This window comes from Gambusia affinis, linkage group LG22 (genome assembly GCF_019740435.1).
Source record: "Gambusia affinis linkage group LG22, SWU_Gaff_1.0, whole genome shotgun sequence".
Classification (NCBI taxonomy): Eukaryota; Metazoa; Chordata; class Actinopteri; order Cyprinodontiformes; family Poeciliidae; genus Gambusia; species Gambusia affinis.
The window spans coordinates 20,784,946-20,812,449 of NC_057889.1; the positions used below are offsets into that span (position 1 = coordinate 20,784,946).

Genomic DNA, 27,504 nt, shown 5'->3' on the forward strand with positions numbered 1-27,504 from the left:
AAAAGATACTCAGGCACGCGACCGCACGTCTTTACGCACGGGAGAAATAAGCATTCACACAAACACACAAAATCAGCCGCTTAATTGCAGATTTAAAGAAAGGCTCTGCAGCACGCGCACGCGGAGCAGGTGCTGCTCTTTTTTCCCCCACCTGTTCGCAGTTCCGCGCGCGCTTTCCGCTCTTTGATGTTGCTGTTCAACTGCCCGCGCGCCGCGAAAAAGAGAGAGAGAGAGAGTTAGCTTTTACGCACGGAGCGCCCGAGCGGAGCAGCCTCACATGACACTGCCGCAGCTCGGCTCAGAGCAGGCTCCGGCTGGCCGCCTTCAGCCGCCGCTCAACGAATGGATTACCCGCACATTCGCTTCACGTCACTGATGATTGTTCCCCCTCGTCAGCCGGCCGTCGCTGCGATTCCACGGTCGCCTCGCCAGGACTTGCGGACACTACCATGCGGCGGGGGGCGCTGGTCTGAGAGCGGCTGAAGACTGAGTGGACGCGCGGCTGGCCGTCTGGAGAGCTCTCCGCGAAGTCATGGTGTCCACGGCGCCGTGAGAACTTTCCCTCCCGTCGCTTCGCTCTCCCCCCCCCTGTTTTTCCTCGGCGTTAGATGTTCATTAGCGGGCTCGAGCTTCCTCGGAAATTTCTCCCCCGTTAATTATGTTCACTTTTGCTGCTTTCTGCTACATGCTGTCTCTGGTCCTCTGTGTTTCCCTTATATTCTTCGCAATATGGCACGTAAGTATCTTTTTATTTGTAATTTGTTTTGTCTTTCTTTGTTGTTATGAGAAGTGCAGGTTGTCATTTAGTCACTTCAAAGGCAGATGTTTACTGTCTCTGATCCAGCGCACCTGTTTCACCTTCTATATGTATTCAGCATTACATCACAGTAGTCCCCACATATGGCCACGGTACTCTGACCCAGTTTGAGGTTCCTCCGGGGTTTGTGCCATGTCTGCCAGATCAATTACACAGCCTTCCTCTGAGATCAATTAGGAAATCTTGTAGAGCTTTATCTCCCGGTGCTCCTGCTCTGCCCCTTCTGCCTTTAATCATGCCCGAGCTCCAGCATCACTCACTGGTATTGTGATATTTGAATAATCTCTTATTTATTTATTTATTATTTTTGGAGAGGGGGGGACTCTTTCAGCAATATCTCCATCATGCAGAGACTTATGTAAAGACAGATTTGGGTCAGAGTCGGCCTTTTGTGTGGAAGCAATACCAGGCCCGATGCACTTGGGATGACCGATCCCCCAGCAGTCCCAGCTAATAGTTGGTGTGTGTGTAGGCGTGTCTGTGTGTGTGTGTGCGTGTTCAGACGGGGCTCCATGTGTCTGCTCACAGAGCTGAATTAACATTTAGTACGTGGAGGAGACGACTGTGACTGCACAGTTGGAGGTGATTATGCAGAAAACTGCAGAACAGACCAGACAGAGTCTACAACACCTTTTAGATTGCTGACAAATGTCTAAAAAAAAGGGCTGAAGCTAGAGCTGGGCGGATCGATCCAAAATATCCGTAATATCGATGCCAAATTCGGATCAGGATTGGATCGATACTACTGTGTGCAGGTGGGCAATACTGCCAAAAAATATCGCAATACATCGTTTAATATATCGTTTTAATATATCAATAATGATGTCACAGATGATTTTCAGCATTTTATATTGGACTTATTCAAACAAAGGTATAACTTCAAAGGATTTTCTTAGGTTCTTTTATATATAGTCATCAGAATAAAATATATATTCACATATGAATGTGTACAGAATCAGACAACACGTTTGGTGTGTCAAAGAAAACAAATAAATTAATATAAATGTTTACTAAATTGGGCCAACAAAAAAAAAACACATCTGAAATCAGCTACAAATGCAAATAAAAATACTTAAATACACAAATGCAACTGACTGTTGGGGTTCGACAGAACATTACTTTCACAAGATTTCCCCTTCAAGTTTCTTTAAGAACTCAAACATTATTCATAAGATTATGAATCTTATGTTAATATAGATGGAAAACTTCCTTTTCAACATGGGCTGCACAGTGGGGCAGTTGGTAGAGGCCCGGGGTCTTTCTGCGTGGAGTTTGCATGTTCTCCCTGTGCATGGTGGGTTCTCTCTGGGTTCTCCGGCTTCCTCCCACAGTCCAAAAACATGACTGTCAGGTTAATTGGGCTCTCTAAATTCTCCCTAGGTGTGAGTGTGTGTGTGTGTGTGTGAATGGTTGTCTCTGTGTTGTCCTGCGACAGACTGGCGACCTGTCCAGGGTGAGCCCCGCCTCTCGCCCGGAACGTAGCTGGAGATGGACGCCAGCAACCCTCCCTCCGACAAGGGTGTAAGAAAATGGATGGATGGAACACTGAGCATCAAAATATGTCACCTGAAAAACATTTCTGTCACAGAAATCTCAATTGAAATAATTGTCAGTGTTTTGAATTTTAACTCTGTTTTAGATACTTCAATCTCAGATTCCTTATTAAAATTTAGTTTTATTTTTACATTGCAGTTTTTTTAAAAAAATTTGTTGTTTCTATTTGCTCTCAAATGATGATTTTTTGCACTTTTATTTAGGTAGAATTAGTACAAGTCATGTTAATATGTTACTGAAGTATTTTATAGACGCCTATAAACTTTGTCCACTTTCTGTCTTACTACAAAACCGCAAAAAAATTACAAAGTTTGATATACTGCACTTAAATCAAAAGTATCAGTATCGGTGATACAGACCCTTGGTATCTGATCGATACCAGAATATGCAGTATCACATACTTCTAGCTGAACCAGATCAAAACTTCCAGCATTATTCACGTTGCACATTTATTTAGCTTTCTGCTGGAGACGCCGGCGAGAACAGATAGATCTTACAGAGGCAGCGCATCATAAGCTGGGGCTCCATACTGTGGGAAACATAGTTAGGACGAGGTTGTGCAAAGCCAAGTGAGCACGTTAACACCACCCACCTGCCAAAATATTCCCATTGTTTCACTCCTGTCAGTCACTTTTGGCAGGAAACCCTCAAGATCTCATCTGGTTTCAAAGACCTGAGCTGAGGGGAACGGAAAAGGAAAAAACCCAAACCGACTCCTGCTCCCGTTTGGCCCCCTGGATGAGAGGTTAGGGCAGCAATGCTTTGCTAAAAAGAGCAAATATGCTGAGTCAAAGTGCCCAAGGCGCAATGAAGCTATAAATATAACGAGGGAGTGTAAATTAACTCCTTCTATCGTCTCGGTTCTGGAAGAAACTACATGTTTCAGTGGTTCTAGAAGAACCAGAAGATGGAGGAGAACATGAAAAGAAAAGTTAATGGGAACAAGTAATGAACAGTCCTGACTGAAGCCCATTAGAAGTTCTTTCAGCGGCTAATATGGGAGGAACGTCTCTGAAGAGGAAGAGGAAGACAAATGGCTTCACAGAGATGGGCATCTATCAGACGGATCCCATAAATCAAGCTCTACAGGCCAGCTGTAATTAACTGCATGGATCGTTGTGATTTGTGAGCTTCGCTGTAATACTTGGCCAGAGATCTCTGACAATGTTTGCTGCCACAGGAAAACCTTGCAATGAATGAAAGGTTTTTGTGTTTCCATTCCCTAACATACGGAAGTGTTTAAATGCCAAAACTAGGGAATAAATACATGAGCAGTTTCTCTTTAAAATGAGAAACATTCTTGTTTTAACGAGACATAAAACTAGATTAATACGTCACTAAAACCTAAATTTGCTCTCATTTAAATGAAAAAGGTCGTAAGAGTTAACGGCAACACCTCCCAGTTGTTGCCAGACGTCCTCTCTGTCTGTTGGACACATTTTAATATATTGTTAAAATGACAGGCTTTCTCATTATAGTGATATAAAACTAGAAAGCTTCTCGTTTTGTATCTCATCATAATGAGTAACGGCTCCTTAATTTATTTCCTGCTCTGACAGTTAAACTTCTGTAGTGAGATCTATGAAACTGATGTGTTTTAGCTAACATCATAACCAAATAAATGGCATATAATACAGTGATTTGAAATAATAAAACAGCACTTTCACTTTACTCAAATATTTTTCACACTAATTATTGTTCACCACTCATAAAAGTTGCCGAAACTAAGGAATACATGTTATGTCATTTCATTGATTATTTATTTTAGAAATTAAATCTGACTTGATGACGTGCTAAATTGTATCTGTGGTAATTTTGTGCTTATTGTTGTCATTATTTATGTCTTTCTGTGATTGTTTTAAGTCCAAGTGCTGTGAAGTGATCAAGTTATAACTTTTATGTCTTTGTTGTCATTTCAGGACTTCGGTTGTTTTACGTGTGTCTTTTTTTTATGTCAGTAAGAGATTTTTTTTATTTTTAAGTTTCCAAATTGTTATCTCGATTCTTTTTCTTGGGTTTGTGTTCATGTATTTTGTAACAAGGTTTTAATTACGTTTTGGGATTTTGTAACTTTTCCAGTCAACACTTCAGTGCTGTTGTTTATTCCACTCCTTTGCTACTTTGTTCCCACAAGTCACAACCAGTTCTTAATATTTTATGGCGACCTACTTAGTAGCACAAGTATGGCCTATGCATACTTTTTTTTTTTTTTTTTTTATATGTCTCTGTCAAAAAAAACAAAAAACAACAAAACATATAATCAAATTATGGATAAAAATTTGATCTGTGTTTTATTTCTTTTAGAATTTTATTTATTTATTTATTTTTAGTATATTTTGGATTAGAAAGACACCCAGAGTTGTGTCAGTTTTGAGTAGCATTCAGTCACATAAGAAGTGTGATTTGCATAACTAAACCACACACAGTAACTGCATGTAATCATATTTTAAAATCTTTTGGTACACTCACTGGACAATCAGTGGGGCAAATAGTAAAACTAACAATCCTGACAATACGGATGGTATTAGGCGGTTTTTAAAGATCAAAAATGAGAATTTATCGTGAAAACGGTGAATCAAATTCTTGCCATAGTAAGAAATGTATCACAGTAAACGGTTAACAATACAATAAATTCCCGCATCTAAAACAGGAGTTAAAATCAGCAACACAGACACAAACCTGCTATATTCCAGTGAAAACCCTTCCTGTGACATGTAGCCAGCACCGAATTGAACTGAAATGTAAAGGTGGACATTTCTGCGGTGCTCAGTCACTACTTCTACCTCTATCTAGTAATGGTTCTTTTCCCCTCTACCTCATTAAATTTAAGTTTAGCTGGTTCTGTGATGGTGCTGAGCATTATTCATGACTGACCACTGAAGTTGAGTTGCAAGCCCCCAGCCAGACAGCGCTCATACATGACAGGCACACACAGTACACGACTGCACACTGATCTCAGAGTTGGTGTGGCTGCTTATGACTCTCTAACTAGCAATATGTTTACAAAAAAAGTATTCTAATCAGTTGTGCAAATTCAGACCAAATTCCCAGCATGGTTGGTCTGTACACGCCTCCTTGGACCATGCATGGAAGATCCAAATCAACTGGGAGACATACTATTTAATTAAATAAGCTGAACTCTTTTCTCCTCTGAAATCCCGTTACATGTTTGTCCTGGTTGAGGAAGGAGGACAGCTAAATCTCCCAGCTATTACAAGCTCATTTGGCATCTCAGCTGGACGCATTGGTCCATTAGGAATAGTGACTGTCGTATCAATAAAAAGCACGCCTCGGGATGTAGTGACACTTTGAATGTTACACTTCGAACCAGCAGGGAATCAATCTGTTCCTTCTAGGAAAATGAAACACTACAACTCCCAACGAGAGCGCAGACGTTAGAGATTATGGAGGCATTTTAATTTACATGCGAGGTGAACTGCGACCTCTGCTGAGCGCCACAGCCGAGAGCTTCGACAATCTCGCTCGGCTCCAGCGATTTTCTTCCCTTGTGAAAAAAAGCAGCTCTTCAGTGTCATTAAACCCTAGAAGCACAGCAGACAATCCCCAATGAATCTCAGACAGACGGGCATCATCCACTCTGCTGTTGGGTTCTATGATAATGTGACTAGTTGGCTGAGAGGTTTACCAGTTGCTTATGCCTTATTTTATTTATGTGCTCCCTTAATACTGCCAGCAACCATAACATAAAACAACAGAAATGATGGACCGAGTGTTTTATTTATGTTGTTGTAGTTATTTGGTAATGATGACAGAGCCTTCATAGAATGGTGAGATTCAACACAATACAATATTGCAAAAGAAAAACTTCCCTTCACTAAGATCAAGTTTGAAATTATTCCTTCTAAGACAACTGACTAGGACATCATGAAATGTTCAGTTTGAGACGTTTGCCCTTAAAACATTTGCCATTGCCATTTAGGCTTTCTTTTCTTTTATCATTTCATTCAAGTTGTTTTTGTCTTGTTTTCAGAATATATTTCACCTCACCAAAACTCGCTTTAAATAACTATAATTGCCGAACACAACTCAAGTATTTTCTGAATTTATTAGCAGATTGGCATGACCATAGTGCCACACAGGGTGATTTGGTGCTTGTGTCACCATGGATATGAAGGGAACCATATAAATTTCTTTGGTGCTTGTGTTTTTTTTTTTTCCTCAGAAATTAGTCTGGTTTTGCATCACGGTGAGATTTTGACAAGTACAGGGCAGTCCCGGATCCAACAGAGGTGTGGTATGAATAATCGGTAAACCTGTCACAGCCACAGCATGTGGTGATCTGTTACTCATTGTGGTGTTCACAAGATGGAGGGAAACGGGTTGTTTTGGTCTGGACACAAAAGGAGAGACTGACTACAGGGACAGAAAAGAGCATTCTGACCGGAGAAATTTGGATTATGTTCCCCCAATGGGAGTAACATTTGAAGATAGGCTTTAGTGGTCGAATCTGGTTCCTTCATTTGATCTGAAGCACCTCAATCCATCTATTGTGTTTTCGATGTCACCATGGTTCCAAAGACAGAAATTAAAAGACGTATGAAGGCGTATGCCTTTGTGGGGTTCTGAAATGACACTCCGGTGTTAGAAGGATCAATGTTTTCTGACAGCTTAAGGTAAAAAAGTCCGTAGATCGATCAGTCTGTTCTGTTGGAAGGCTCTGACAGCACTGGATGACAAATGAGGAAAATAATGTTTAGTTTTGAGGTAGAAAGTCAGTGTTTGCGCGGTCCTCTGGTGAATTACTTGTGTTTTAGTGGCAGCTCAATCCATCAACCTTCCATTCAGTGTTCTTGGTGCCACTGTCTTTGGCTCTGACTGAAATCAGTTAAACGCTCAACGTTAACCAGAAGAATTGCAGAGAATCTGTAGTAAAACGTAGCATATTGCATGTTATTGTTTATTGAAAGATACAAGATTTTAAGGAAAGTGTTTTATTTTGTATTTGAGCTTTTTTATGACTGGTTATCTCTAATATATGTCAATAAGTAACTAGTAAGAAATCCTAGCCTGTATACCTAGGCTACATTTAGCAATATGACTGAAAAAGGCATCACATTGTAAGTGTTTCAGATCAGTCCATATCAAAATGTCACTGTCTGAATAGTCTTTTTCTGACTCCCAATCATACAAAATGAAATTTATCTAGTGCCACAAAAAATAAAAAAATTTAATTTTTTTAGAAATTTTTTTTTTTTGAAAGATGGATGTACCTTTTTTCACCTGTGATGTACGTTTTATGGATTGAACCCTAGTTTTTAATGCACTTAGTTTTAAGAGGGGGGAAAAAAAACCAAAAATTGAGAACAAATTCATCCTGTATCTATGGCCAAGAAAAAACTTATAGTTTACAAAAATAAAATCAAACAGAATGGCAACAAGAACTGGACAACGCCTGATTTGACCCGAAGCTATTCAGGCTTTTAAGTTTCTTCTGTGTATCTTAAAGTTAATTTTGTTAAATGTTTCTTCTTTTGAAGTAAATCAGATGACGACCATCACTATGTTTGACGTCATCGATGATCTATATCCTGCAGATAAAGACTAGTTTAATAAACAAATCAAAAAACCCTCTGATTTTGTAACGCATCACTAATGTGGTTGTGAAAATGACTTCCTGGCAGCAATAACAGTGGCTACTGTTAGTGTGGCTGGTTTGGCAAACCATTGATCCAGATGTTAATTAACCTCTGCCAGCTCCTCATCCATCACTGGCTCTGGCCTTCCATTGTTTCCATTGTTTCCCGGCGCAGTGCAGTCACCTGAGGATTGTGTCCTCCCTCCTTTTCCTCCACTGCCATTTTTCTCTCTTCGCTCCTATTTCACCTGCCGCTTCTGCAGCTCCGTAGATTTAAATATTAAATTAGGATTAACATCCAGCTGGAGAAATGAGCAGTTTAAAAAGATTTACTCCTTTATCTCGATTGTTTATCTGGATGTGATCACACTGCCAAAGTGACGCTGACGCACCATCCAGTTCTTTTGAACGGCCCTTTTCTCTGACAGGACTCAGTAAGTTGTTCTTTCTTTTTTTTTTTTACAACTTTGATTGTTTACGCACTCCAGTAGCACTTATTATTTTATTTGATTAAAAAATGTGTTTAAATGAACAAGAAGAAAGTTTTGGTAATGTGTCATGGCGGCTCTGTGTGCTACCTGGATGCAAATCTGACACAGGACGGTAACGGCGGACTTTCTTCTTTCTTGATTAACATTCATAGTTGAGTTTGTTCACTGTTGGTGTGTTGCTTTAATTGTTATATTTAATGGTCTGAAAAGGATTTTTGGTTCTGCCAAATCAGCTCAGGTCTACTTTTTCCCTCTGTTACATTTTCCCTTTATTTTGTTTCAATGTTACAAATAGCACTTTTTTATCTAACCACATTTCAATGTTTTAAGCATTGGGAAAAGACTTACAGAGTCACTACAATTTGGCGTGGCTTGGAAAGAAAGAGAGCAAAAAAAGAAGAAAGATTATGACAAGGTCAAATGTTTGCCTGTTTTTGACCAACAGCTTTAATGTTCCTGATAACCTAATATTTAAAATGTTTAGGAATATGTCCGGAAAACGTATAGAAACGGGTCCGACGGATGATTTAGAAGAAAAATCTTAGCCTCTCCATACATTATCTCACACAAGCAAAGTGTTGTTTTTTTTCATGTGCAAAAAGAAAACAAATATTCATGGCATATTTTCCATAATATGCCATGAATATGAGTATTCACCATCTGGCTGTAACTGAGAAACATTTTCTAATAAATGTCTTTCTCTGACCTCACAAAAATGTATATAAATAAAATGTGTTAATTTCATTTGTCCTGTTCATTGATATTTCAACTTTGTTGAAAAAAAAAAACAACAACAAAAAAACCCCCGAACAATAACACTTTTTCTAATTGAAAATTGGATGTGAACATAATTTACCCCCTTATTATACAACCGAGACAGAATCATGAGCAGCATTTATTTGATAAACAAACTCAAATCTGTAAAGTGCAGGACATCCACGGGCAATGGCAGCAGTTTTATTTTTTTTTTATGTTTTATTTTTGCCCATCCAGTCTTGTTTTTCTGGGAACGTTGATTCTAACAGGCTGCTTTGAAGGAGCGAGTGGCTTGCAGAAATAGCTAACAAACTGGCACACGGCTCCTCTTGGCATGGCCAATTCTGCAGAAGCAGTTCGTTTCAGTGCAGACTGTGGCTGCTAGCAGGCTGTCACTTTCACATTGTGTAGGGGTGTGCATGGGTGTGTGTGTGTGTGTGTGTGTGTTTTATGTCTGTTTTTAAAAAAAAAAGTGTAGCCAGGGACAAATACTGGAATCCAGAAGCTTAAATTATTTACCACTGCAGTGATGTAAATTTGTAGATGAATCAAGCAATTGTTTCTCATCAATCTCACATTTGTTTAAATGAAAATATTTAGATTAAATTCAAAGTTCAACATAATTATGCACTTTAATCACAGTTATTCAGTAGGTTATTAAAATCTACAAAGCATGTTTTTTTTTTTAACTGCTCCTCACAAACAAACCTTTAATTTGCAGGCTTTTCACAGCAAGACCAAAGATCTCCTATTAAGACTTTAATCTTGTTACTTCATTTTAATTTTTATTTTTTAATATGGCCCTACTAACTTATACATTACGACAAATGGTAAAATGGTTTACATCTCACAAAAATCCCGATGACTGCATGGAGTCACATCTGTTGAGTTTGTTTGGAGGTTTAAGAAACTGATTCCAGGTGTTGCTTTTCATAATAATAATAATAATAATAATAATAATAATAATAATAATAATAATAAGTAACTACATTTAATAGCAGCAGTAGTCCTTAAAGTGATTTTATCTAGTTGAGAAACATGGTCATCTGTATCTTGTGGGCTAGTGCTTGTTACGCTGCTGCCTTAGCATGATGCTATCTGCTTTCCATTAACCGTAGAATTGTGCAATGAAATTCCAATAATACATTTGTTTAATTGAAATGCGCCAATTTAGAAAAAAAAGCTCATGTTTTTCAATAAAAAGATATTTGCTAACATGGGGAGTTTTTCAGCCATATGGAAGCAGATGTATTTCACAATGGAAAGACTTTTTTTGTATCACACGGGTCACATGATCAATTACTACTGGCGAAAACCACAAAGAAGATGTCAGGAAGTAGTAAAAAGATGGTTGATTTTTTTTTTTTTTTTCGACAATATGTAACTGGCTCTACCAGAGCTCTCACAGCATCACATAGATTATAAAAAGTTGTGTCATTCTAAAGTGTTGAATCCACAACTCTACTATAAAATGGCCAGCTATAATTTCCCCAAAATGCTGCATACGTAGCTTCTCCCAAGTAGGCGGGGTTTGTTGCTCCATCGCCTGTATAAGCCGTCGACCTCTCCTCTGATGGCTGATAGATGATGAGTGCTAGCACAATGATTGGATTGATTTTTTCCAACATTAGCAGAATAGCTAATGTCAGAAGAAACCCACCACAGAATAACAAATATTTGTGCACATTTCTAATGGAAATCCAATTATTTACATCCTGTGGCTCCAGCCCCTTTAAAACCTTTCCATACTCATCATGATGCCGTAGCGAACCGAATACATCCAGATCAAACGTACTTTCCAGGAACTTTCTAGAAACTTAGCTTGGTTATTGTCTGTAAAAGTCACATACTGATTGACAGAAAGGACTGAAAGATGCCACACTGACTGAAGCTTTGACGCAGAACATTCAGTGTATGTTGTGTATTTCCTTTATGTGCAGCAGAATGTGTAGGCTAGGCAAACGCATGTTTCTGCTCTGCTTTCATCTGCTTCTGCAGAAGAGTGTTTCTGTGCATTCACAAACACTTTCTGTTTGGATTGATGAACACTTTACAGCTGTGGGCGTGTCTGCGTGTGTGTGTGTGTGTGTGTGTATTGGTTGCACATGAGGAGCAGCCTGGGGGGGGATGCTAACACGCTGTAATCGAGCCAAGCAATGAGCCAGGATCACTATTAAGATCCGCTGGGAAATAACACGTAAAGAGCCATCCTGCAGTGTGGGGGCGAATCCGGGGAAATAAGCCAATGCTGGTGTGAAGCTGTCATCTCCCTGAACACATGCCACCGCTTCCGCTATGCTCATATACCTCCAAATGCATGGAGAACTTTCTGTGGCACACACCTGCTCATCTTAAGTTTTCTTTTGCTGAACACACACACACGCGTCGAAGTACGTGTGAAACACAGCGAGTGGCACACTCATATCATTCCCATCAGTGTCTTTCTTGCTCTCACGCACACAAACAGTCCTCTCCTGAGGCTCTGCTCGTCTGGCCTCAACATCTGCTTTTACAGTACCATCACATCTGCTGCTGCCAGGGTGACACAGACGGATGTGATGCGTTTGTTGAGCTGTCGTCACTGGATACATGAGCTCAGCGTGGTGGTGGGTGGATACCAATCCGACATGATCTTATTCTCTATATGCAAGTTTTAATCAATTTGAACTTTACCCAATTCTACAGCTTCTGAAGTTAAGCATTCGTTTGATTAGTGCTTCGCTAGGGGATTTTATAGCACCCCCTGGAAATGTCACAGCACCTCCATAATACCCACATTTTATTTTTTTTTATCCAAGTTAACATTCTTTAATATGTGGTTGTTGTGATAATTTGCTCGCAAACCCAACCAATAGTTATGTATTTAGTAAAAAAAAGAAGACCCCATCCGGCAACAGGAAATGAAGTTGTATGCATATTTTTATTTCCAGTAAATAATTGAAAATATGGTGCGCTAAGTCAGACAGCCCATCAATCATCCCTGATTTCCTTCATTTTGGGAAATTGGTCATCAGCCGACACTTGCATGTGAAGCTGATCTTCCCTACCTTGGCAAAGATCTAAAAATTGCCACTGTCCTCTTCTGCTCTGCCTGTAGAGAGGTTTAAATGACAGACCGGTCCATCAGGTCGCAGTTAGCAATAGTCTCCCCACCGTTTCCAACTCAGCCAATATCATGCTATATTTAGCAACATTTCAATTAAAAATAAAACTGCTTTCATCCGAAAATCATAATCAGCAAGTCAGTAAACAAAGATTTTTAAAGATTGGTAATCGCCGATCAGTCAGGAAACTGAAGTCTATCCGAAAAGAACACGCAATGTGAAAAATGGATAATTTTCTACCACTCAAATTTCCAAGGATGACATAAACAACCTGAGAGGAATCCGTGGATAAAACCGAAAAGGTTACAGCACCCGCTTGTCTGCATGCAAAACTTTACAGATTTTTTTTCAGACAAAAATCTGGAAAGGTATTCTGGTTCATCACATAAAACCCCAGTAAGATTCACCAAAGTTTGTGATTGTGAAGTTACTAAATGTGGGAGCTCTAAAGTCTTGGTAGATTTTTAATATACGGACTTGAGAACACTACACAAAAAGGAAGTTGGGTTCAATAAGCCGGGACAGTGAGATGCAATTTTAAAGCAACAGCATTAGCATTTTTATTCCAAAGGTTCCATCATGAAGCAGGTTGTGGAGTTCAGCCCCGACATCACAGCTGCATAAAGAAAGCGTAGTTTCTCGCAGAGGGAGAGGGCTGGGGTGTTACCTTCAGTCAGACGTATCCACTGCTGTATTCGTTAAAGCAGTGTTTCCCAATCCTGGTCCTCAAGGCACACTGCCCTGCATGTTTTAGGTATTTCCTTGCTTCAGTGCAGCTGATTTCAATTGATGACTGATTAACAGGCGTTTGTTGAACTGCAATCAGTTGAATCAGGCACATTAAAGCAGGGAAACCTCTAAAACATGTAGGACAGTGTGCCTTGAGGACCAGGGTTGGGAAACACTGCGTTAAAGAATGACTCAAACTACAGTATGCGGCCATCGTCATGGCCACTTGATGGAAATGTCAGCAGTGAAATTATTTTTATTTTAATATTTTTTTTAAACTCTACGTAAAAGAGCAGGATGATATTTTAAAATTCCACAATGGCTCTTAAACACTCTGGATAAAAATGAAAAAGAATCAGGTCAAGTTTTAAATATAGACATAATAACAGATGATGTTTTTTCAGTTTATTTCTACAATATTTCCACTAAGAATGACACTAAAAGTACTAGTCATATGCTTTTACATCTGTTAATGAGGTTGGAATATGTTTTTTTTTTCATTCATGATTTCCTGTACTGCAGAAAAAAAGATAAATCAAGATACATTTTTTTTTATGTTTAAGTCCTAAAAATATTGGAAAAAAAAGACATTTTTGTTTTTCTCTTTATGACAGAAAAATTTTCTATAGTAGATATTTATCTAAAATTATAAGTTGACTTTTTTCAAATAGTCATGTGACATTTACTGTTCCGAGCTAATTTTATTTAGCTGGCCCGAGAGTCTCTGTAGGTTCATGCACACGCCGCATGGAGTTTCATTCATTAGCCCGGCCGTTAGTCCAGAATGAAGGATATGACCACATGCAGTCCAGCTTGGTGATTGAATCCTCTGCAGCTCGTTGGTGATAATGACGTACTTTCCCTCGGAGAATCGTTCTTTTCTGCCTCATTTCATCTCCCATTAGATCACTCAACACGTCTTCCTTTCTTCTCCCTCAGATAACGGCTTTTGACGAGCTCCAGGCTGACTTTAAGGTGCCGATCGATCAAGGCAATCCACTCCATGCGGTAGGTGTTCATTCTTTTGTCATTTTTATTCACATTTTATCACAGCGGATTTGAGCTGAGGTGAGCTGTATCACATCACGAGTTTCTGAATGCTTGATCAATTGGCTTGTTGGCAGGGTTAGGGTCAAAATCCTGACCTGAGGATTTTGTGAAAATTTTTTGTGAAAACGAAGAATTCCACTTTAGTCCTTCAAGCTTACATGAAATCTAAACAAATCCCAGAGAACAGCTCAGGACGATTTTTGACAAAAGAAGGGCAAATAGTAGCACGTAGCACCACACATGCTTTCATCTTGCAGGTTGGACTGCAAGATGTTGTGAAATGGGAAGTTAAATTAGAAGGGGCCTATGAGGATTGGTAAAACTTCAGCCAAGTTACAGTAATTGGAGAAAAAAGAGAAAAGAGCAAAAATGTTAGGGTGAGTAGTCAGATTTGAGGAAATGTTGCGATTACTTGTGAAAATTGCAAGTCCTCGCAAAATTTGGGAATTTTAAGTGACTTTGCAGCAATAGTTGCAATCGTAGCATCCCAATTTCCTGGACGGGCTGGATATCCAATCACTCTACTTATTAGAATTAGCAAAGTTCATTTAACTTGCTAGGTTAGTACAGGCCCAGCTCCAACAGTACAGCTGGGCCTGTATTGTTGGAGCTGGGCCCAGCTGTATTGTTGAAATAAAGTTGAAGTCAGAGACCCCTAAGAAGCTTACCATTTGCCTGGTTTATCTATTCTTAAACCGGTTCTGATGTGTGTTTGAGATCATTGACCTTTTGGAAAACCCAACTGTGTCTGAGAGCCAACCATCTCACTGCTGATTTGAGACAAGGTTCAAGGTAATCATACACTATTGGTAGCAAAGCAAACAAATCTACCATGGTTGACATTTGGTTCAATGTTCTTTCACCTTGACTCTTCCAAACATTCCTTGTTATTGTGGTGAGACATCTCAGTCTTTGTCTCGCCCGAATGTAGAACTTTCTGAATGTGCTTCCTATGTAATGCTTAAAAAACATGGACTAGGTCTGATAGTTGAATCAGTGCAGAGAAATCAAAAAATTTAAATGATGCCTAACAATTTTGCCAAGAGAAGTGATCAAATCTCTGTAAAAGCCACAACCAGTTGCCATTCACATTGTAGATGCCAGATTATTGACTATCCTTTGCGTGCCTTGCTCATTATTGTCTTGTATGACAGTAAAGTAGAGTGACAGTACAGGGAGATGACAGGAAGTGAAGTAGTAGTGGGTGGTTTAAACTTCTTGACTTTGGAAATGACATTACTGGGTGTTCTTGTAAGCAAAATCTTATTTTCTTCTGCTTTTTGTGTCAATTAAAATCCTCTTGCAAGTTGTTCTACAAATTTTTTTTGTGTTGCTTCAAAAGTTTGCTTTCACCTTTAAAACTGTCTAGAAACAATGCAGAGAGGTTTTGGTTAAGAACGTAGAGTAAGGCTGACCTGCTCAGACAAGCTTCCCCTAATAAAGTTAAGATACCGCACCTAAATTCTTCTCCTTTGAGTCTTATGGGCTTTTACTAACTCAATAATGCATCACAAAGCACCAGCAGTTGGTCTGAAGGTGACTTTGACTTAAGAGGTCTGCAAAGTACAGTTTCTGTGGCGTAATGACTTCTAGATGTCTTTGGGGATGAGCAGAAAAAGGAGGACAGAAACATTAGAGAGGGAGTAAAACTGACAAAAAAAGGGAACTTGGGTGAACATTAAATTGAAGAAGGAAGAAGGTAGTCAGCCAGAGGAAGACCTGGCTGAAGAAGGATTTTTGAAGAGGCATAACTAAATTAGTCTGCTTGAAAGGTATTTCAAAAGTCTGACAGCAGTGCATTAGACAGATTTCTCCCCACTCAGAAGCACTTTCATATTTTGTCATATTTGCATATCATTATGCAACAGAGAAAGCATCAAAGAATCCAGCAGGGGAAATGGGTACAAAAGGTTTCATCTAATTTTCCTTTGCTTGAACTTTTCTTTCCCTCCGTCTCTCAAGATTCCCGAACCGCTCCTTTCCCTGTTCCTCACCGCCGCAGTAGGTTGAAGATGTAGCCCTGAACTTCCTAGCCCTGAAAGACGCTTTCATGAAGTTGCTATTAATTGGAATTTTAATTCAAGCTTGACTTCTGTTGTATTTTCTTCCCAATGTTTATAAAGCCAAACCTGTATGAACGAAACAAATGAGGATGATACAGTCCTACCTGAAAAACATAGACATTTATGACAACTCTTAATGTGAGTTATTGTATGTTGAAATATGAGATACACCTTTTGATTACTTTTTGTTGAAAAACATTTATTGCAATAAAAATGATTTCTTTCAGTAAGTATGTTTTATCTGTCTGTGGTACCAATGAAATGTCTCTTCAGTTGTTAGTGTGGGAAGGAGATTCAAGGTTAGCTTGTTCAACATCATTTAAGTCTTTGAAAATATTGTCAGAGGAAGAAAGAATAGCTCTTAACTCTATCAGTGAACATACAGGATTTAGAAATATTAGCAGCCTTTAGTGAACACCAACTGAATCTAATGGACAATGTTGTCATATTGTGATTGATAATATTTTTAACTTTGTGCCTTTTAATCCTTTGGGTGGCAGATGTAACAGTCAGACAGAGGAGGAAACGGTTGGGTTGTCCCATTAGACCGTCAGTTCCCAAAACCACACACACACACACACACACGCACACGCACACACACACACACACACACAAAAGAAAACAACTTGCTTTTTCAATAGAGTTTTGACTCTATTGACACTTCAGAAACGTGGGGACCTCTGCACCTTCTGAACATCATCATTTACTGACCCCACTCTGTAATTGTAAAAAACTTTATAACTCAGTAGTTGTCCATGTAAGATCCCAAAGCGTCCATGGAATATTCAGTAGCAAAGAGATTTTATGAAAAAAAAAAAAAAACGGCACAGATGGCATTTTATCCTGGAACCATGCTGGAATTCAATGAGCGCTTGAAAGCCACTTTCTTTGTTTCACCACTGATGGTGGAAGCAGCCTGGATGCCTGGATTCTACAAACCTGGAGTGAAGGAAGGAACGATCCACTTTTTCACTTTCGATACAGATATCTGAGCTTTAGTATCGGCCGATACTGATACAGAAAAACAGATGGATTGACTTAAATCATTTCTTTTTTAAAACTCTGACATAAAAACGCGATCTGATAAAACTGTACCAGTATATCACACTTGCATACACCAATACCTTCACAAGCTTAGTCAAACAACTTAAATTATTTCAGTTAGTGTAATTAGGAGGATAACAGCCAATGGAAAATAAATAATAAAGAAACTGATTTTAGCAAAAGGTTGACAACCTTTGGTCAAACATGTAAAAATAAATTGCGACAAACCTTCTTTCAAATGGTCCAGAAAGTGGAATTAGGAATTTTAATATAATGTAAAATAATTAATAAATCATGATGTCGCTCACAGCACAAAGAGTAGAATTAGAATGAATAGATCTGCCCTTATGGATTGAGGACATTGTCACCAATACTTGACCTAGAATATTTTTTCAATTTTAGAACCGATACACATATTAATATGGGATCAGTGTTATAAAAATATAGGATTCTTAACATTCAAACGTTTCTCCTGGGGTAAGTTTGGGACGTCGTTATAGGGCAAGCACCCAGTCACAACTGCTCACTGTGTGTCCTCTGATGGACTCATGGCTGTCCTCCCAGCTTATCTTCCAGTCTATTATGGGAAATCGATTTCACAGCTGTTAACACCGACGGACATCCACCAACGCTTCGTCATCAGGGCTTCATTGTCCAAGCTGGTATAAAGCAGCTCGGATAAATTTGCTCTTAAATTGCCCCGCCTGGATAAATGAAGGTCGATCTGATGTCTCCACCTCGTCTGCGCTCTTCAGGCTAGTTTGGAGATCGATTACTGAGCAGCATTTTGAAATTCATTCAGCCTAACTTCCCCCACATAACAAACAGAAATGGGCCCCGTGCAAAAACTGGATATCCATGAAAATCTTTTACAGAAACTTCAGATCTATCAGCCTAGATCCATCATACAGGATTCGCACCACGGCCAGTGGCTACAGTTATCGCTAAAGTACAACAAAGTTCTATTATCTGCACTTTATTACTCTGACTATCTCAAAGATGTCTGACCCAAATAAATTAATTTAAGAATTGAATATGAATTTCAGAACGGAAATTAAATGATGAGAACTGATACTAAAAGTTGCTATTGGGCTGACTGAATTTATTTGCTTTGAAGTTGCATTTCATCCGAGTGAAAATTCTAGTTTCAAAATAAGGAAAACTGTTTTCATTTAGTTACACTCATTTCTAAACCAGTAGACTTGATTTCAAGTTATGCTAATTCAGATTCAGTTTATAAAAACATTTATTCAAGTTGAACAATTTAGATTCGACAATGGAACTCATTGGAATGGAATTCAATTTCTGATGGCACAAAGTTCTGCCAATAGAACAGTTCTATCAACAGTGGCTGCATCCCCATTATACATGAGCACAAAGGTGTGTAGATGTTCCGCTAATATTGGAAAAAAAACAAAACACCATTTCACAATTGCGTTGTTTCCATTAAATAAGAAACGCAATTAAATTCACATGTGAATGAGCTTCTTCGTGATCCGCCTGCTACTTCCTGTCATCTTCTTTGTGGTTTTCACCAGTAGTAACATCCAGTTGTTGATCTTGTGACTTCTGCAGCGCAAATAATGTGTTTCCATGTGAAATAAACCAATTTTAATGCGGCTAAAAAACCACCTCATCCTAGAGGTGATGAGCTCTAAGAAAATTTATTTTCAAAATAAATTTGAAAATGAATTCATTTTCAAATTAATGTACTAAATTGTGCAATTTGACATATTTTCAAAATGTCAAATTGCGCAATTAAGTGGTCAGTGGAAATGCCGCTCCTGTTTGACGCAGAACTTCCAGGTCTTGATGAAATGCTTGACACCCACCTAGCTAAAGTCAGACTGAAACCCAACCTGAACAAACTCATATCCTTATCAGCCACTTATCTTTGGATAAAGACCCTCAACTCTCATTAGTCCTCACTATCTGTTCTCTTTAACGAGGCAGCGCCATCATATGGTCTCTTATTAATGCGCAGAACCTTTTCTGATATTTCCATCAAGTTAGTCAAGTATTGATTTCACTGTTTTGTTTTTAGAAATTTAATTTGCTGCTCTGCTGTGTATTGAGACGTGACTTGATGTTTGAGCCTCTCCACACAGCACCCTCCCCAGTTTTGGCCCAGCTGGTAAAGACTTGTTAAAAGCCCTTTAATAAATGGTTGCTATGGAGACCCGGTGGCAATAAGATGCCACTTTTTGCTGCCGTCTTCTAATAGCGAGCTTTTGAGATTTTTCACCTCCCTTATCTTCCCTCTAATCCTCTTTTCTGACCACTTTCCTCTCATTAACCTTTTCCCTCTTTATTTTTTTACCCTCTCTTGGTGCTGACAGCTGCAGCAATGATGCATCAGAGATTTTTATCTCGTCTGAAAAATTGATTGTGGCCAAGCTTCATGTTTATCAATGTCAGCGTAAAATGTGTAGAAAATCAACCTCCTGGCCCTGATTGGTCGTTTCTGGCAGAGTGGTGCATTTCTGCAGGTGGCAGTAGAACCACCAGGAGGAGCCAAAGGAACCTGGATTTTTTTCACAGATTAACTGTCTCTCTTTCTACTGTCATGTCATGGTGACAATTTATCAAATATGTAAGAAATATGTTTCTTTTAATAAAACTAACATACATATTACATAAAAAGTGGAGATTTAATTAGCACTCCTTTCTCTTGGGTTTTAACTACATTCACATTAAGACATGTTGAACGCAGAACACTATAAAACATACTTTGGGGTCCATAAACTAATCTTAAACTTATTACATTCACATTCTATACAAATGATTGCATAGAAAGGTCTTTATTGTTTATTTTTAATCCCTTTTGGCTAATATTCATGTAAGCATGTTTACAAATAGATGTGAACATATACAGCCTCTGGCAGGAAGCATCTTTCTAAAGACGGAATCTCAAAAAAGCAAAACTCATAAACTCATATTCATACACAGCTCTCTGCCTAATTATATTAGCAGTTCCATTTTCTGCATTTTAATCCTATTTTCTTGTGTTGTTCCGACGCAGCGAAGCGTTAGACACGGTTTCTTTGATGTTCTTCCATTTCTTCACGTTTCCCCCGGACCCTCGGTTGTTTGATGATGAGGAGCTCTAAAGGCCCCACGCTCAAATGAATATGTGATTCCAAAGGTGGCAGAGTTCTGGGGTTTTGCACGGCCCCCTGGGAAACGTGCCGCTCCGCCACTCATAGGTCAGGCTAGATTATCAATTGGATTTAGTTAATATTTTAGTGTGTTGAATGCTCTGGTGAAATGGTGTCTGTTCACGACTTCAGCATTTTACACCTCGCCACATGAGGAGAGATTATACAGGCCAGATCATACAGTTAAATTAAATAATTTTTACTTAAAAGAGATATTTGTACTGCTTCTATCAATCAGTCAATCAGTCAGCCATGTTTATTTGCGTTACACATTTTAGCAACGAGGTAGTTCAAAGTGTTTTACATCGTAGAAAACATGAAAAATGTGATAAAAACTATCATGCGGTTATCAATTGTGAAACCAGTAACAGACACATTGCCATCATGAAAAGCATCATTACACATCAGACGTGTTGGTCAATGTTCCAGCTCTAAACAGCTGGGTTTTCTAGTCTGGTTTTAAAGGATCTCAGTGTTTTGGCTGTTTTACAGTTTTCTGGAAGTTTGTTCCAGATTTGTGGTGCATAGAAGCTGAATGCTGTTGTTCCATATTCTCATGTTTACGTGTTAAAAATAACAGATTGTGTAAACTTTGAACTCTCTTTTATTTGTTGAAGCGTCCGATTTAGATTTTGTTCTAAATAACGACGTGTATTTAGTTTTTCTACCTCCTCCCTCTGCATTGTGGCTTTGCCTTTAAAAAAAAAAAAAAATTAAGAAAATATAATTACATTGATTTCTATGTGATTTGGTGTCTTTAGAGGGGTCAGAACCTCCACAGGATTTTTCTTTAACCTGTAATCATATTTAGACCTACAGTAGGTAGATATGTATCATAATTATGACATTTTCACCTACAGATCCATGAAATAAAATACAACATGATTCCAGTTTATCTCTGGAACTAACTGAAACACATCATGTGTGAAAGCCTTGACTTCTGTTAATTATGATAATTTTCTGCTTACAGTAAATAAAAACGTGACATCTAAAGTTCAAATATTGCATCAGACTGATAATAAAAAGCATTTTTCATACAGGAATGTAGCCATAATGAAAAGCCTACCTATTAAAGGTACTTTTAATCTGGCTAATGAGCCTCTTCTGAACAGGAGTTTAATTTATTGAACATATCTGTATATGTGACGCTGCTGTTTTTGCGGCGCGTTAGCATTTTCATTGAAGGAACATGAACATCCGTTTTTCTGTTTTATTGTTTTCTTTTCCAGAGGGAGCGACTCAGAAACATTGAGAGGATCTGCAACCTGCTGAGGAAGGTAAGCTTCATATTGTTGGCATTAAGCTTCCTACAACTCTGCTCAATGATAAACTGAACATGTTCAATGTTAAATATCTTCCTATACAAGATTTCTGCAGCTCACCTCAGACTTAAGACTATTTAAGACTATTATGAATAGAATTTCAAATCTATATCTCCACAGAAATGTATGAATGTTGTCCAGACAAATGGCGATAAATTTGGACTTACCCATGACAGATGCTAAAAGACATATGGCTAGCTATATGTCCTTTAGCATGTAGCTAACATATGTTAGCAGGCTATGTTAGGAATGAGTTACTATTAGCCTCAACCATCTCGAGTCGCACAATAGAACCGTGTGAGAAACTTTTAGCTGACAGAAGTCCCACGAGAAGAGAAACCTACGTAGAATATACGACTTTAAACAGTCCTGCCAGGACTAAGCCTGTCCCAATAATCAATAAATTAATAAATCTCATGAGAAATTAAAACGAGCCCGATAATTTTCATTTGCATGATTAATACTTTTTCTCTATTCTCTCTTTCTTCTAAAAATTGGATGATAAAAGTCTTCAATCTGGGACTTTGGTCTCAACCAGCCCTTTTTTAAAGGACCATTTTGTTTTACAATTAATTTTATTTGTTGTTTGTTTATTTATTTTGTATATTTAAAATGCCTTCCAGTTCCAACATTAGATGTTCATTAGAATTTAAAGCTTATTGATCTTTGAGAATGTGTTCTTGCATTATGTCAATTACTTTGTATTACTTGAAAATGGTCTCAAAACAGCAATATTATCGTTTATCGCAGTAACTTCTGACACAATTTATCGTCCAGCAAAACCCGATATCGTCGCAGGCCTAGTCAAGACAAAGTTGAAGATTAACATATCGAAGGCCGGACATTTTAAAGCCATCATTTTAGATACATGAATTTAAGACTTTTTAAGACTTGATCCGCGGCCACCCTGCTGTATGTATCGGCCATGTTTTCTGAATAGCATAGCTTTCCGTCCTCCAACAGCAATTTTCCTGCTGTTTATTCCACTGAGCAGGTCTACCTTGATTTTGTGAACGCAGCTCCGACTTGCACTGAGACTCCTGCTTTGTCGTTGTGCCACATGTTAGCCCAACATCAAAGAAGAGACAGAGGCTGAGAGTGTGTGTTCTCTGCAGAGCTCCTCTGTTTGTTTCTGTGCTTGTTAGCCTGGAGGACTCAACATGACGATCCTCCCAGTTCGCTGTGACATCTGTTTCTCCCTCCACCTCGCTGAAATTCGCACATTGTGTCTGAATCTGAGCATCCAACTGTGTGTGTGTGTGTGTGTGTGTCTGTGTAATGCTTTAGGTTTATTGGCTGAGCAGCTGATGCTGGTTATCAGTGTTGTCAAGCGGAGCCCTCCAGCCATTCGCCAAGCCCTGGGGAGAGTATTTTCTCTACAGTGTTTTCGGCTATAACAAATACACAAATACACGCCCACACACACACGTGCACCCACATCCAGACACACTGTCCTTGCAGCTGTGACCTTCTGGGATCAGTTTAGGTGACAGTAGATGTGCTTCCCTAAGTGTATTTTAAAGGAAAATACCAACAAGATTAGAATTGATCTATTAAGACCATGGGAGATTTTTTTTTTTTTGGTGGAAAAATGAGAGAGAATCATAAGATTTGAGAGAAAAATAAAAAAGATAACATTAAATCTAGAGGCAAAACCAGTCAATCAGCTAATCAGATTTATTTGTACAGCAAATTTCAGCAACATGGCAGTTCAAAGTGCTTTACATCAATTTGTGAAAACATACAAAAACCTCAGAAAAACATTATTGTCAGCAGTTGTGAAAACTAATAACAAACATTACATTTTGTTATGTGCCAGGCAGACCAATGATGACACTGTTGCAATAATCAATGAGACCAAAGATAAAAACATGGATGAATTTCTCTAGATCTTGTCGACACATTAGTTCTTTAAATCTGTAAAGGTTCTTCGGGTGATAGAAGGCTGACTTTGTAACTGTCTTCATGTGTCTCTGAAAGTTCAGGTCAGAGTCCATCACTGCACCCAGATTTCAGGTCTGATCTCTTGTTTCTTGCTATAGTAACTGAAGCTGCCAGGTGTCGTCTTTGTCTCATGACCAACAATACATTTGCTGTGAATTTGCACTACATAGAAAAACTGAATTGAATGACGTCTAAATCTGAACCAGGAAGTTTACTGCTCGACTCAAGGCTCAAAGCCCTGTTATGAATTTTGCCTTTAAGTTCCTTGTTGGAGAACATCAAGTTGTGCAAAAAGAACTGAAACACTGAACAGATGGACGTGTTCTTTCAAAAGTTTAGAAAAGGGCAAATAAAGGTCACCTGTAAAGGTCAGAGTGCAATTTAGATTTATCCTGAAATTTCACCTGACAGCTTTCTGATTGTACCTATCTTTGACAGATGGAACAGCAGCTATCATTTTCCTTGTTTCTTTGAAGTAAACTCATAACAGAAGCAGCTCTACATGCCACAGAATGAGCAGTAAAGCTGGTTTGTATGGGCTGACAGGATATAAGTACTCATGATTTTAATGGTCTATCCTGAGATGGATGACATGTCTTTTACTAAAGACTTTCAGGACTAATAAAGCTAGATCATGCCTTATGCAGGTCATCTTCACACCATTCTGCACTCTGAGTCTGTCAGTGCAGATGTTGGCGCTCCCTCTGAAGAAATGCTAAAGGTGTTTCTCCATCCCTTTTTCGCGATCTTCTCCATCCTCCATTGAATCATTCATTTCATTTCCCTCCAGCTGGCACAGCGGCATCACGCAGGTTCTGACTGATTCAGTTAAAAGCTTTGGCTGCGCCTCTTTGTGCTGGCGTACCTGCCACAGACACAGCGGCATATGGACTAGCCGTGTGTGTTCTCTGTGGACTGTGTGGGAATGGCTGGACCGTGCATGCCAGTGATAACAGCCTGAGGGGATTCTCTGCTGTCTTTAGTTTCTCCTGCGTGCCCGTGTTCATTAGATGTGCAGTCCCACGGCTCGAGGCGATGAGGTTGGGTTGTCACAGCAACCGAACGAACTTCAGTCTACCAATTAACTTCTTGTTCCTCCCTTTATTTCTGGATCTATGTTCTCCGTATTTATCCCTCCTTCCTGTCGTCTCTATCTATAGCACAGAGTTGGTGTTTGATGCCAATGTCTTAAATCACCATCCTGCTTATTGTCACGCTTTGGAGGCACTTCATAATTAACTACGAATGTTAGATATGTTGGGCTGCACAGTGGCGCAGTTGGTAGAGCTGTTGCCTTGCAGCAAAAAGGTCCTGGGTTCGATTCCCGGCCCGGGGTCTTTCTGCATGGAGTTTGCATGTTTTCCCTGTGCATGGTGGGTTCTCTCCGGGTTTTCCGGCTTCCTCCCACAGTCCAAAAACATGACTGTCAGGTTAATTGGTCTCGCTAAATTCTCCCTAGGTGTGAGTGTGTGTGAATGGTTGTGTGTCCTGTATGTTTTCTGTGTTGCCCTGCGACAGACTGGTGACCTGTCCAGGGTGTACCCCGCCTCTCGCCCGGAATGTAGCTGGAGATTGGAACCAGCAACCCTCCCGACCCCATTAGGGACCAAGGGTGAACAGAAAATGGATGGATGGATGTTAGATATGTAACTCTAACAAGCCAAGATATTCCTGTGGTTTCCTTCCATTGGTGCTAGCTGTGGTACTGTGAGCTCCAGTGGGATGCCACAAGGACCTGTACTCGCATACCTTTAAAACCAGCAGAGCATTTTTACAACTTAAAAACGACTTTTCTTTCCTCTCCAATTATTATCATTATAGATAGTTTATTAGGATAACTATACTGCAACTAACAATTATTTTACCTATTGAATATTCTAACAATTCTGCTGCCAATTAATCCGACACATTTTGACGATTTTTTTTTATTTTATTTTTTTTTATTGAACCACTTAAGCCTTTTTACCTGATCTAGAAATGCATTAAAATAAGTAAATGAACAAATAATTCAATTACTATTTTGAATAAAAAGCACCAACATCACTATCGGCTGATATCAGTTTAACATTTCGGTTTCGGTATGATACAGAAAATCTGGGTTGATATTAACAACTGATTTTTATTTCTGATGTTGCCATTTGTTTCTGGAGGGGAGGAGGTCATGCTTTATCACTGGTCATGTGACAGTGACTCAGAAAAGCAGTGAAGTCTTTCAAGGTGTCAGAAAAGTACTAAGGTATATTTACTTTTTGAAATATTAGTAAATATCTGGTATCTGCCAATATTTATATCAGTTTGCATTGGTGCATTTAGAATTTTATTGCCTAAGATGCATTGACATAGTGAATGTTTGATCATTTGTAATGATGGATGCATCTACAGCTAAAAACGTCTGTCTCACATCGACATGTGAAAAACTCAGGGCTTTCTGCTGGACTTATCACTAATGTAAGAACTGACCTGTTGATTCATTTTTTGGATTAACCTATTAATAATTGGACAGAAAAAGGAGATTTCTTTTTTTTCTTTTTTTTTTCTTTTTTTTTTTTTTACAGAATTTGAACCAGGTGAAGCTAAAACGTCCAACTGGGGAGTCGTGACCAGAACATATTCACAGTCAAATGCAAAACTGATTTTTGTTCGGTTTTGCCTTACATACTGCTCTGAAAAGTTGGGCCCCAATCATTTACTGCTCAGTTTTGGCCATCTCTGGTAATTTAGTTTCAACTTCAGTCCACTGTTGAGAGTTATAGATTTTATAAGCCTTATAATATCTTAAATGTACCAACTAAAATGTAGCTTTTTCCCTATAAATCGGTGAAAAACCAGAATTAAACATTTGTGATTACATTTAAAGGTACTCCTTCCTTTAGAACGGAGCAATGCAGATGTAGACAAATAAGCACTTTAGACTAAAAACCTATCTTAATGCCAATTATGAGATTTTTAAGCAAAAGGAAACTGTTAGTTGTTGATAAACGACCATGTGTAACTGTTTATGAGTCCTAATTTGTGAATCCTTCATGCAGAAACACTGTAAGTTTCCCGTCACTCACTGTAATGAGCTTATATGCAAAGTACAGCGCTGCCTTCATCCAGCTCGCTGCTACCAGGAGAAGAAGACCTGCATGGTAGAAAAGGATTGGGGAGGAGGTGAGAGATAAGGAGAAGAGAGAGAGATGAAATGAAGAGAGAGAACCAGGGGCAGCAGAGGAGGATGGTGAAAAAGAACAAGAGATGGGGGAGGGGTACCTCTCCTTTGCAGAGAAAATAGAAACCACTGTTTTGCTCAGCAGGAAATTAATATTAATGTTGTTCTGCAGGAACGACAAGAAAAAGCCAAATTTTGACACTTTTTTTTTTTTTTTTTTGCCATGGTGCACACAATGAGAGTTTAGGACATTCATTGGGGATGTTCAATTCTTAAAAATATCTTTGGAGAGCTGAAGCGGCTTGTATGCTGTGTAGCTGAACTCCTCTGTGATTCAAGCATACAGAGGAGTTCAGGTTGACCTGGTGTCTTCTGGACAGATGTAGAAAAGTGTGTCTGTTCAGTAATGCTGAAAATCTCCACTTAGCATTTCTCCACAGCATTAAAAGTGTTCTATGTCAGACTCGGTGCGATAATTTTGCTGTAAAACACACTTATCATGGAAAGTGATGCCAGTAAACGAAGGATGCATTCACATCGACCCCGTTTAGTCTACTTTAATGCAGCTCTAGTTCATTTGCCTGTAAAGTCCGATTCGTTTGGAGAGGTGTGGTTGAGGTGTGTGTAATTGAACTCTAAAGTGCAGACCAGAACGTTGTTCTTGGAGCAGCGCCTCCACCGGACAGGAAGTGAACAAATTCTGCTACTGGCCAGTAAGCTTACCT

General features: G+C 39.0%; 1 protein-coding gene across 2 annotated transcripts in view; it reads left to right on the plus strand.

Annotated features, from left to right (window-relative positions):
• The first annotated feature begins 207 nt into the window (after window positions 1-207).
• cnih3 (cornichon family AMPA receptor auxiliary protein 3) overlaps window positions 208-27,504 on the plus strand; it is a 56,140-nt gene continuing 28,843 nt past the window's right edge. For both annotated transcript variants that reach the window (XM_044106834.1, XM_044106833.1), the window contains exons 1-3: window positions 208-736; window positions 13,987-14,055; window positions 21,592-21,639. In XM_044106834.1, coding sequence (XP_043962769.1) covers window positions 659-736; window positions 13,987-14,055; window positions 21,592-21,639 — 195 coding nt within the window. In that variant the 5' untranslated portion in view covers window positions 208-658. The remainder of the gene's footprint in view (window positions 737-13,986; window positions 14,056-21,591; window positions 21,640-27,504) is intronic.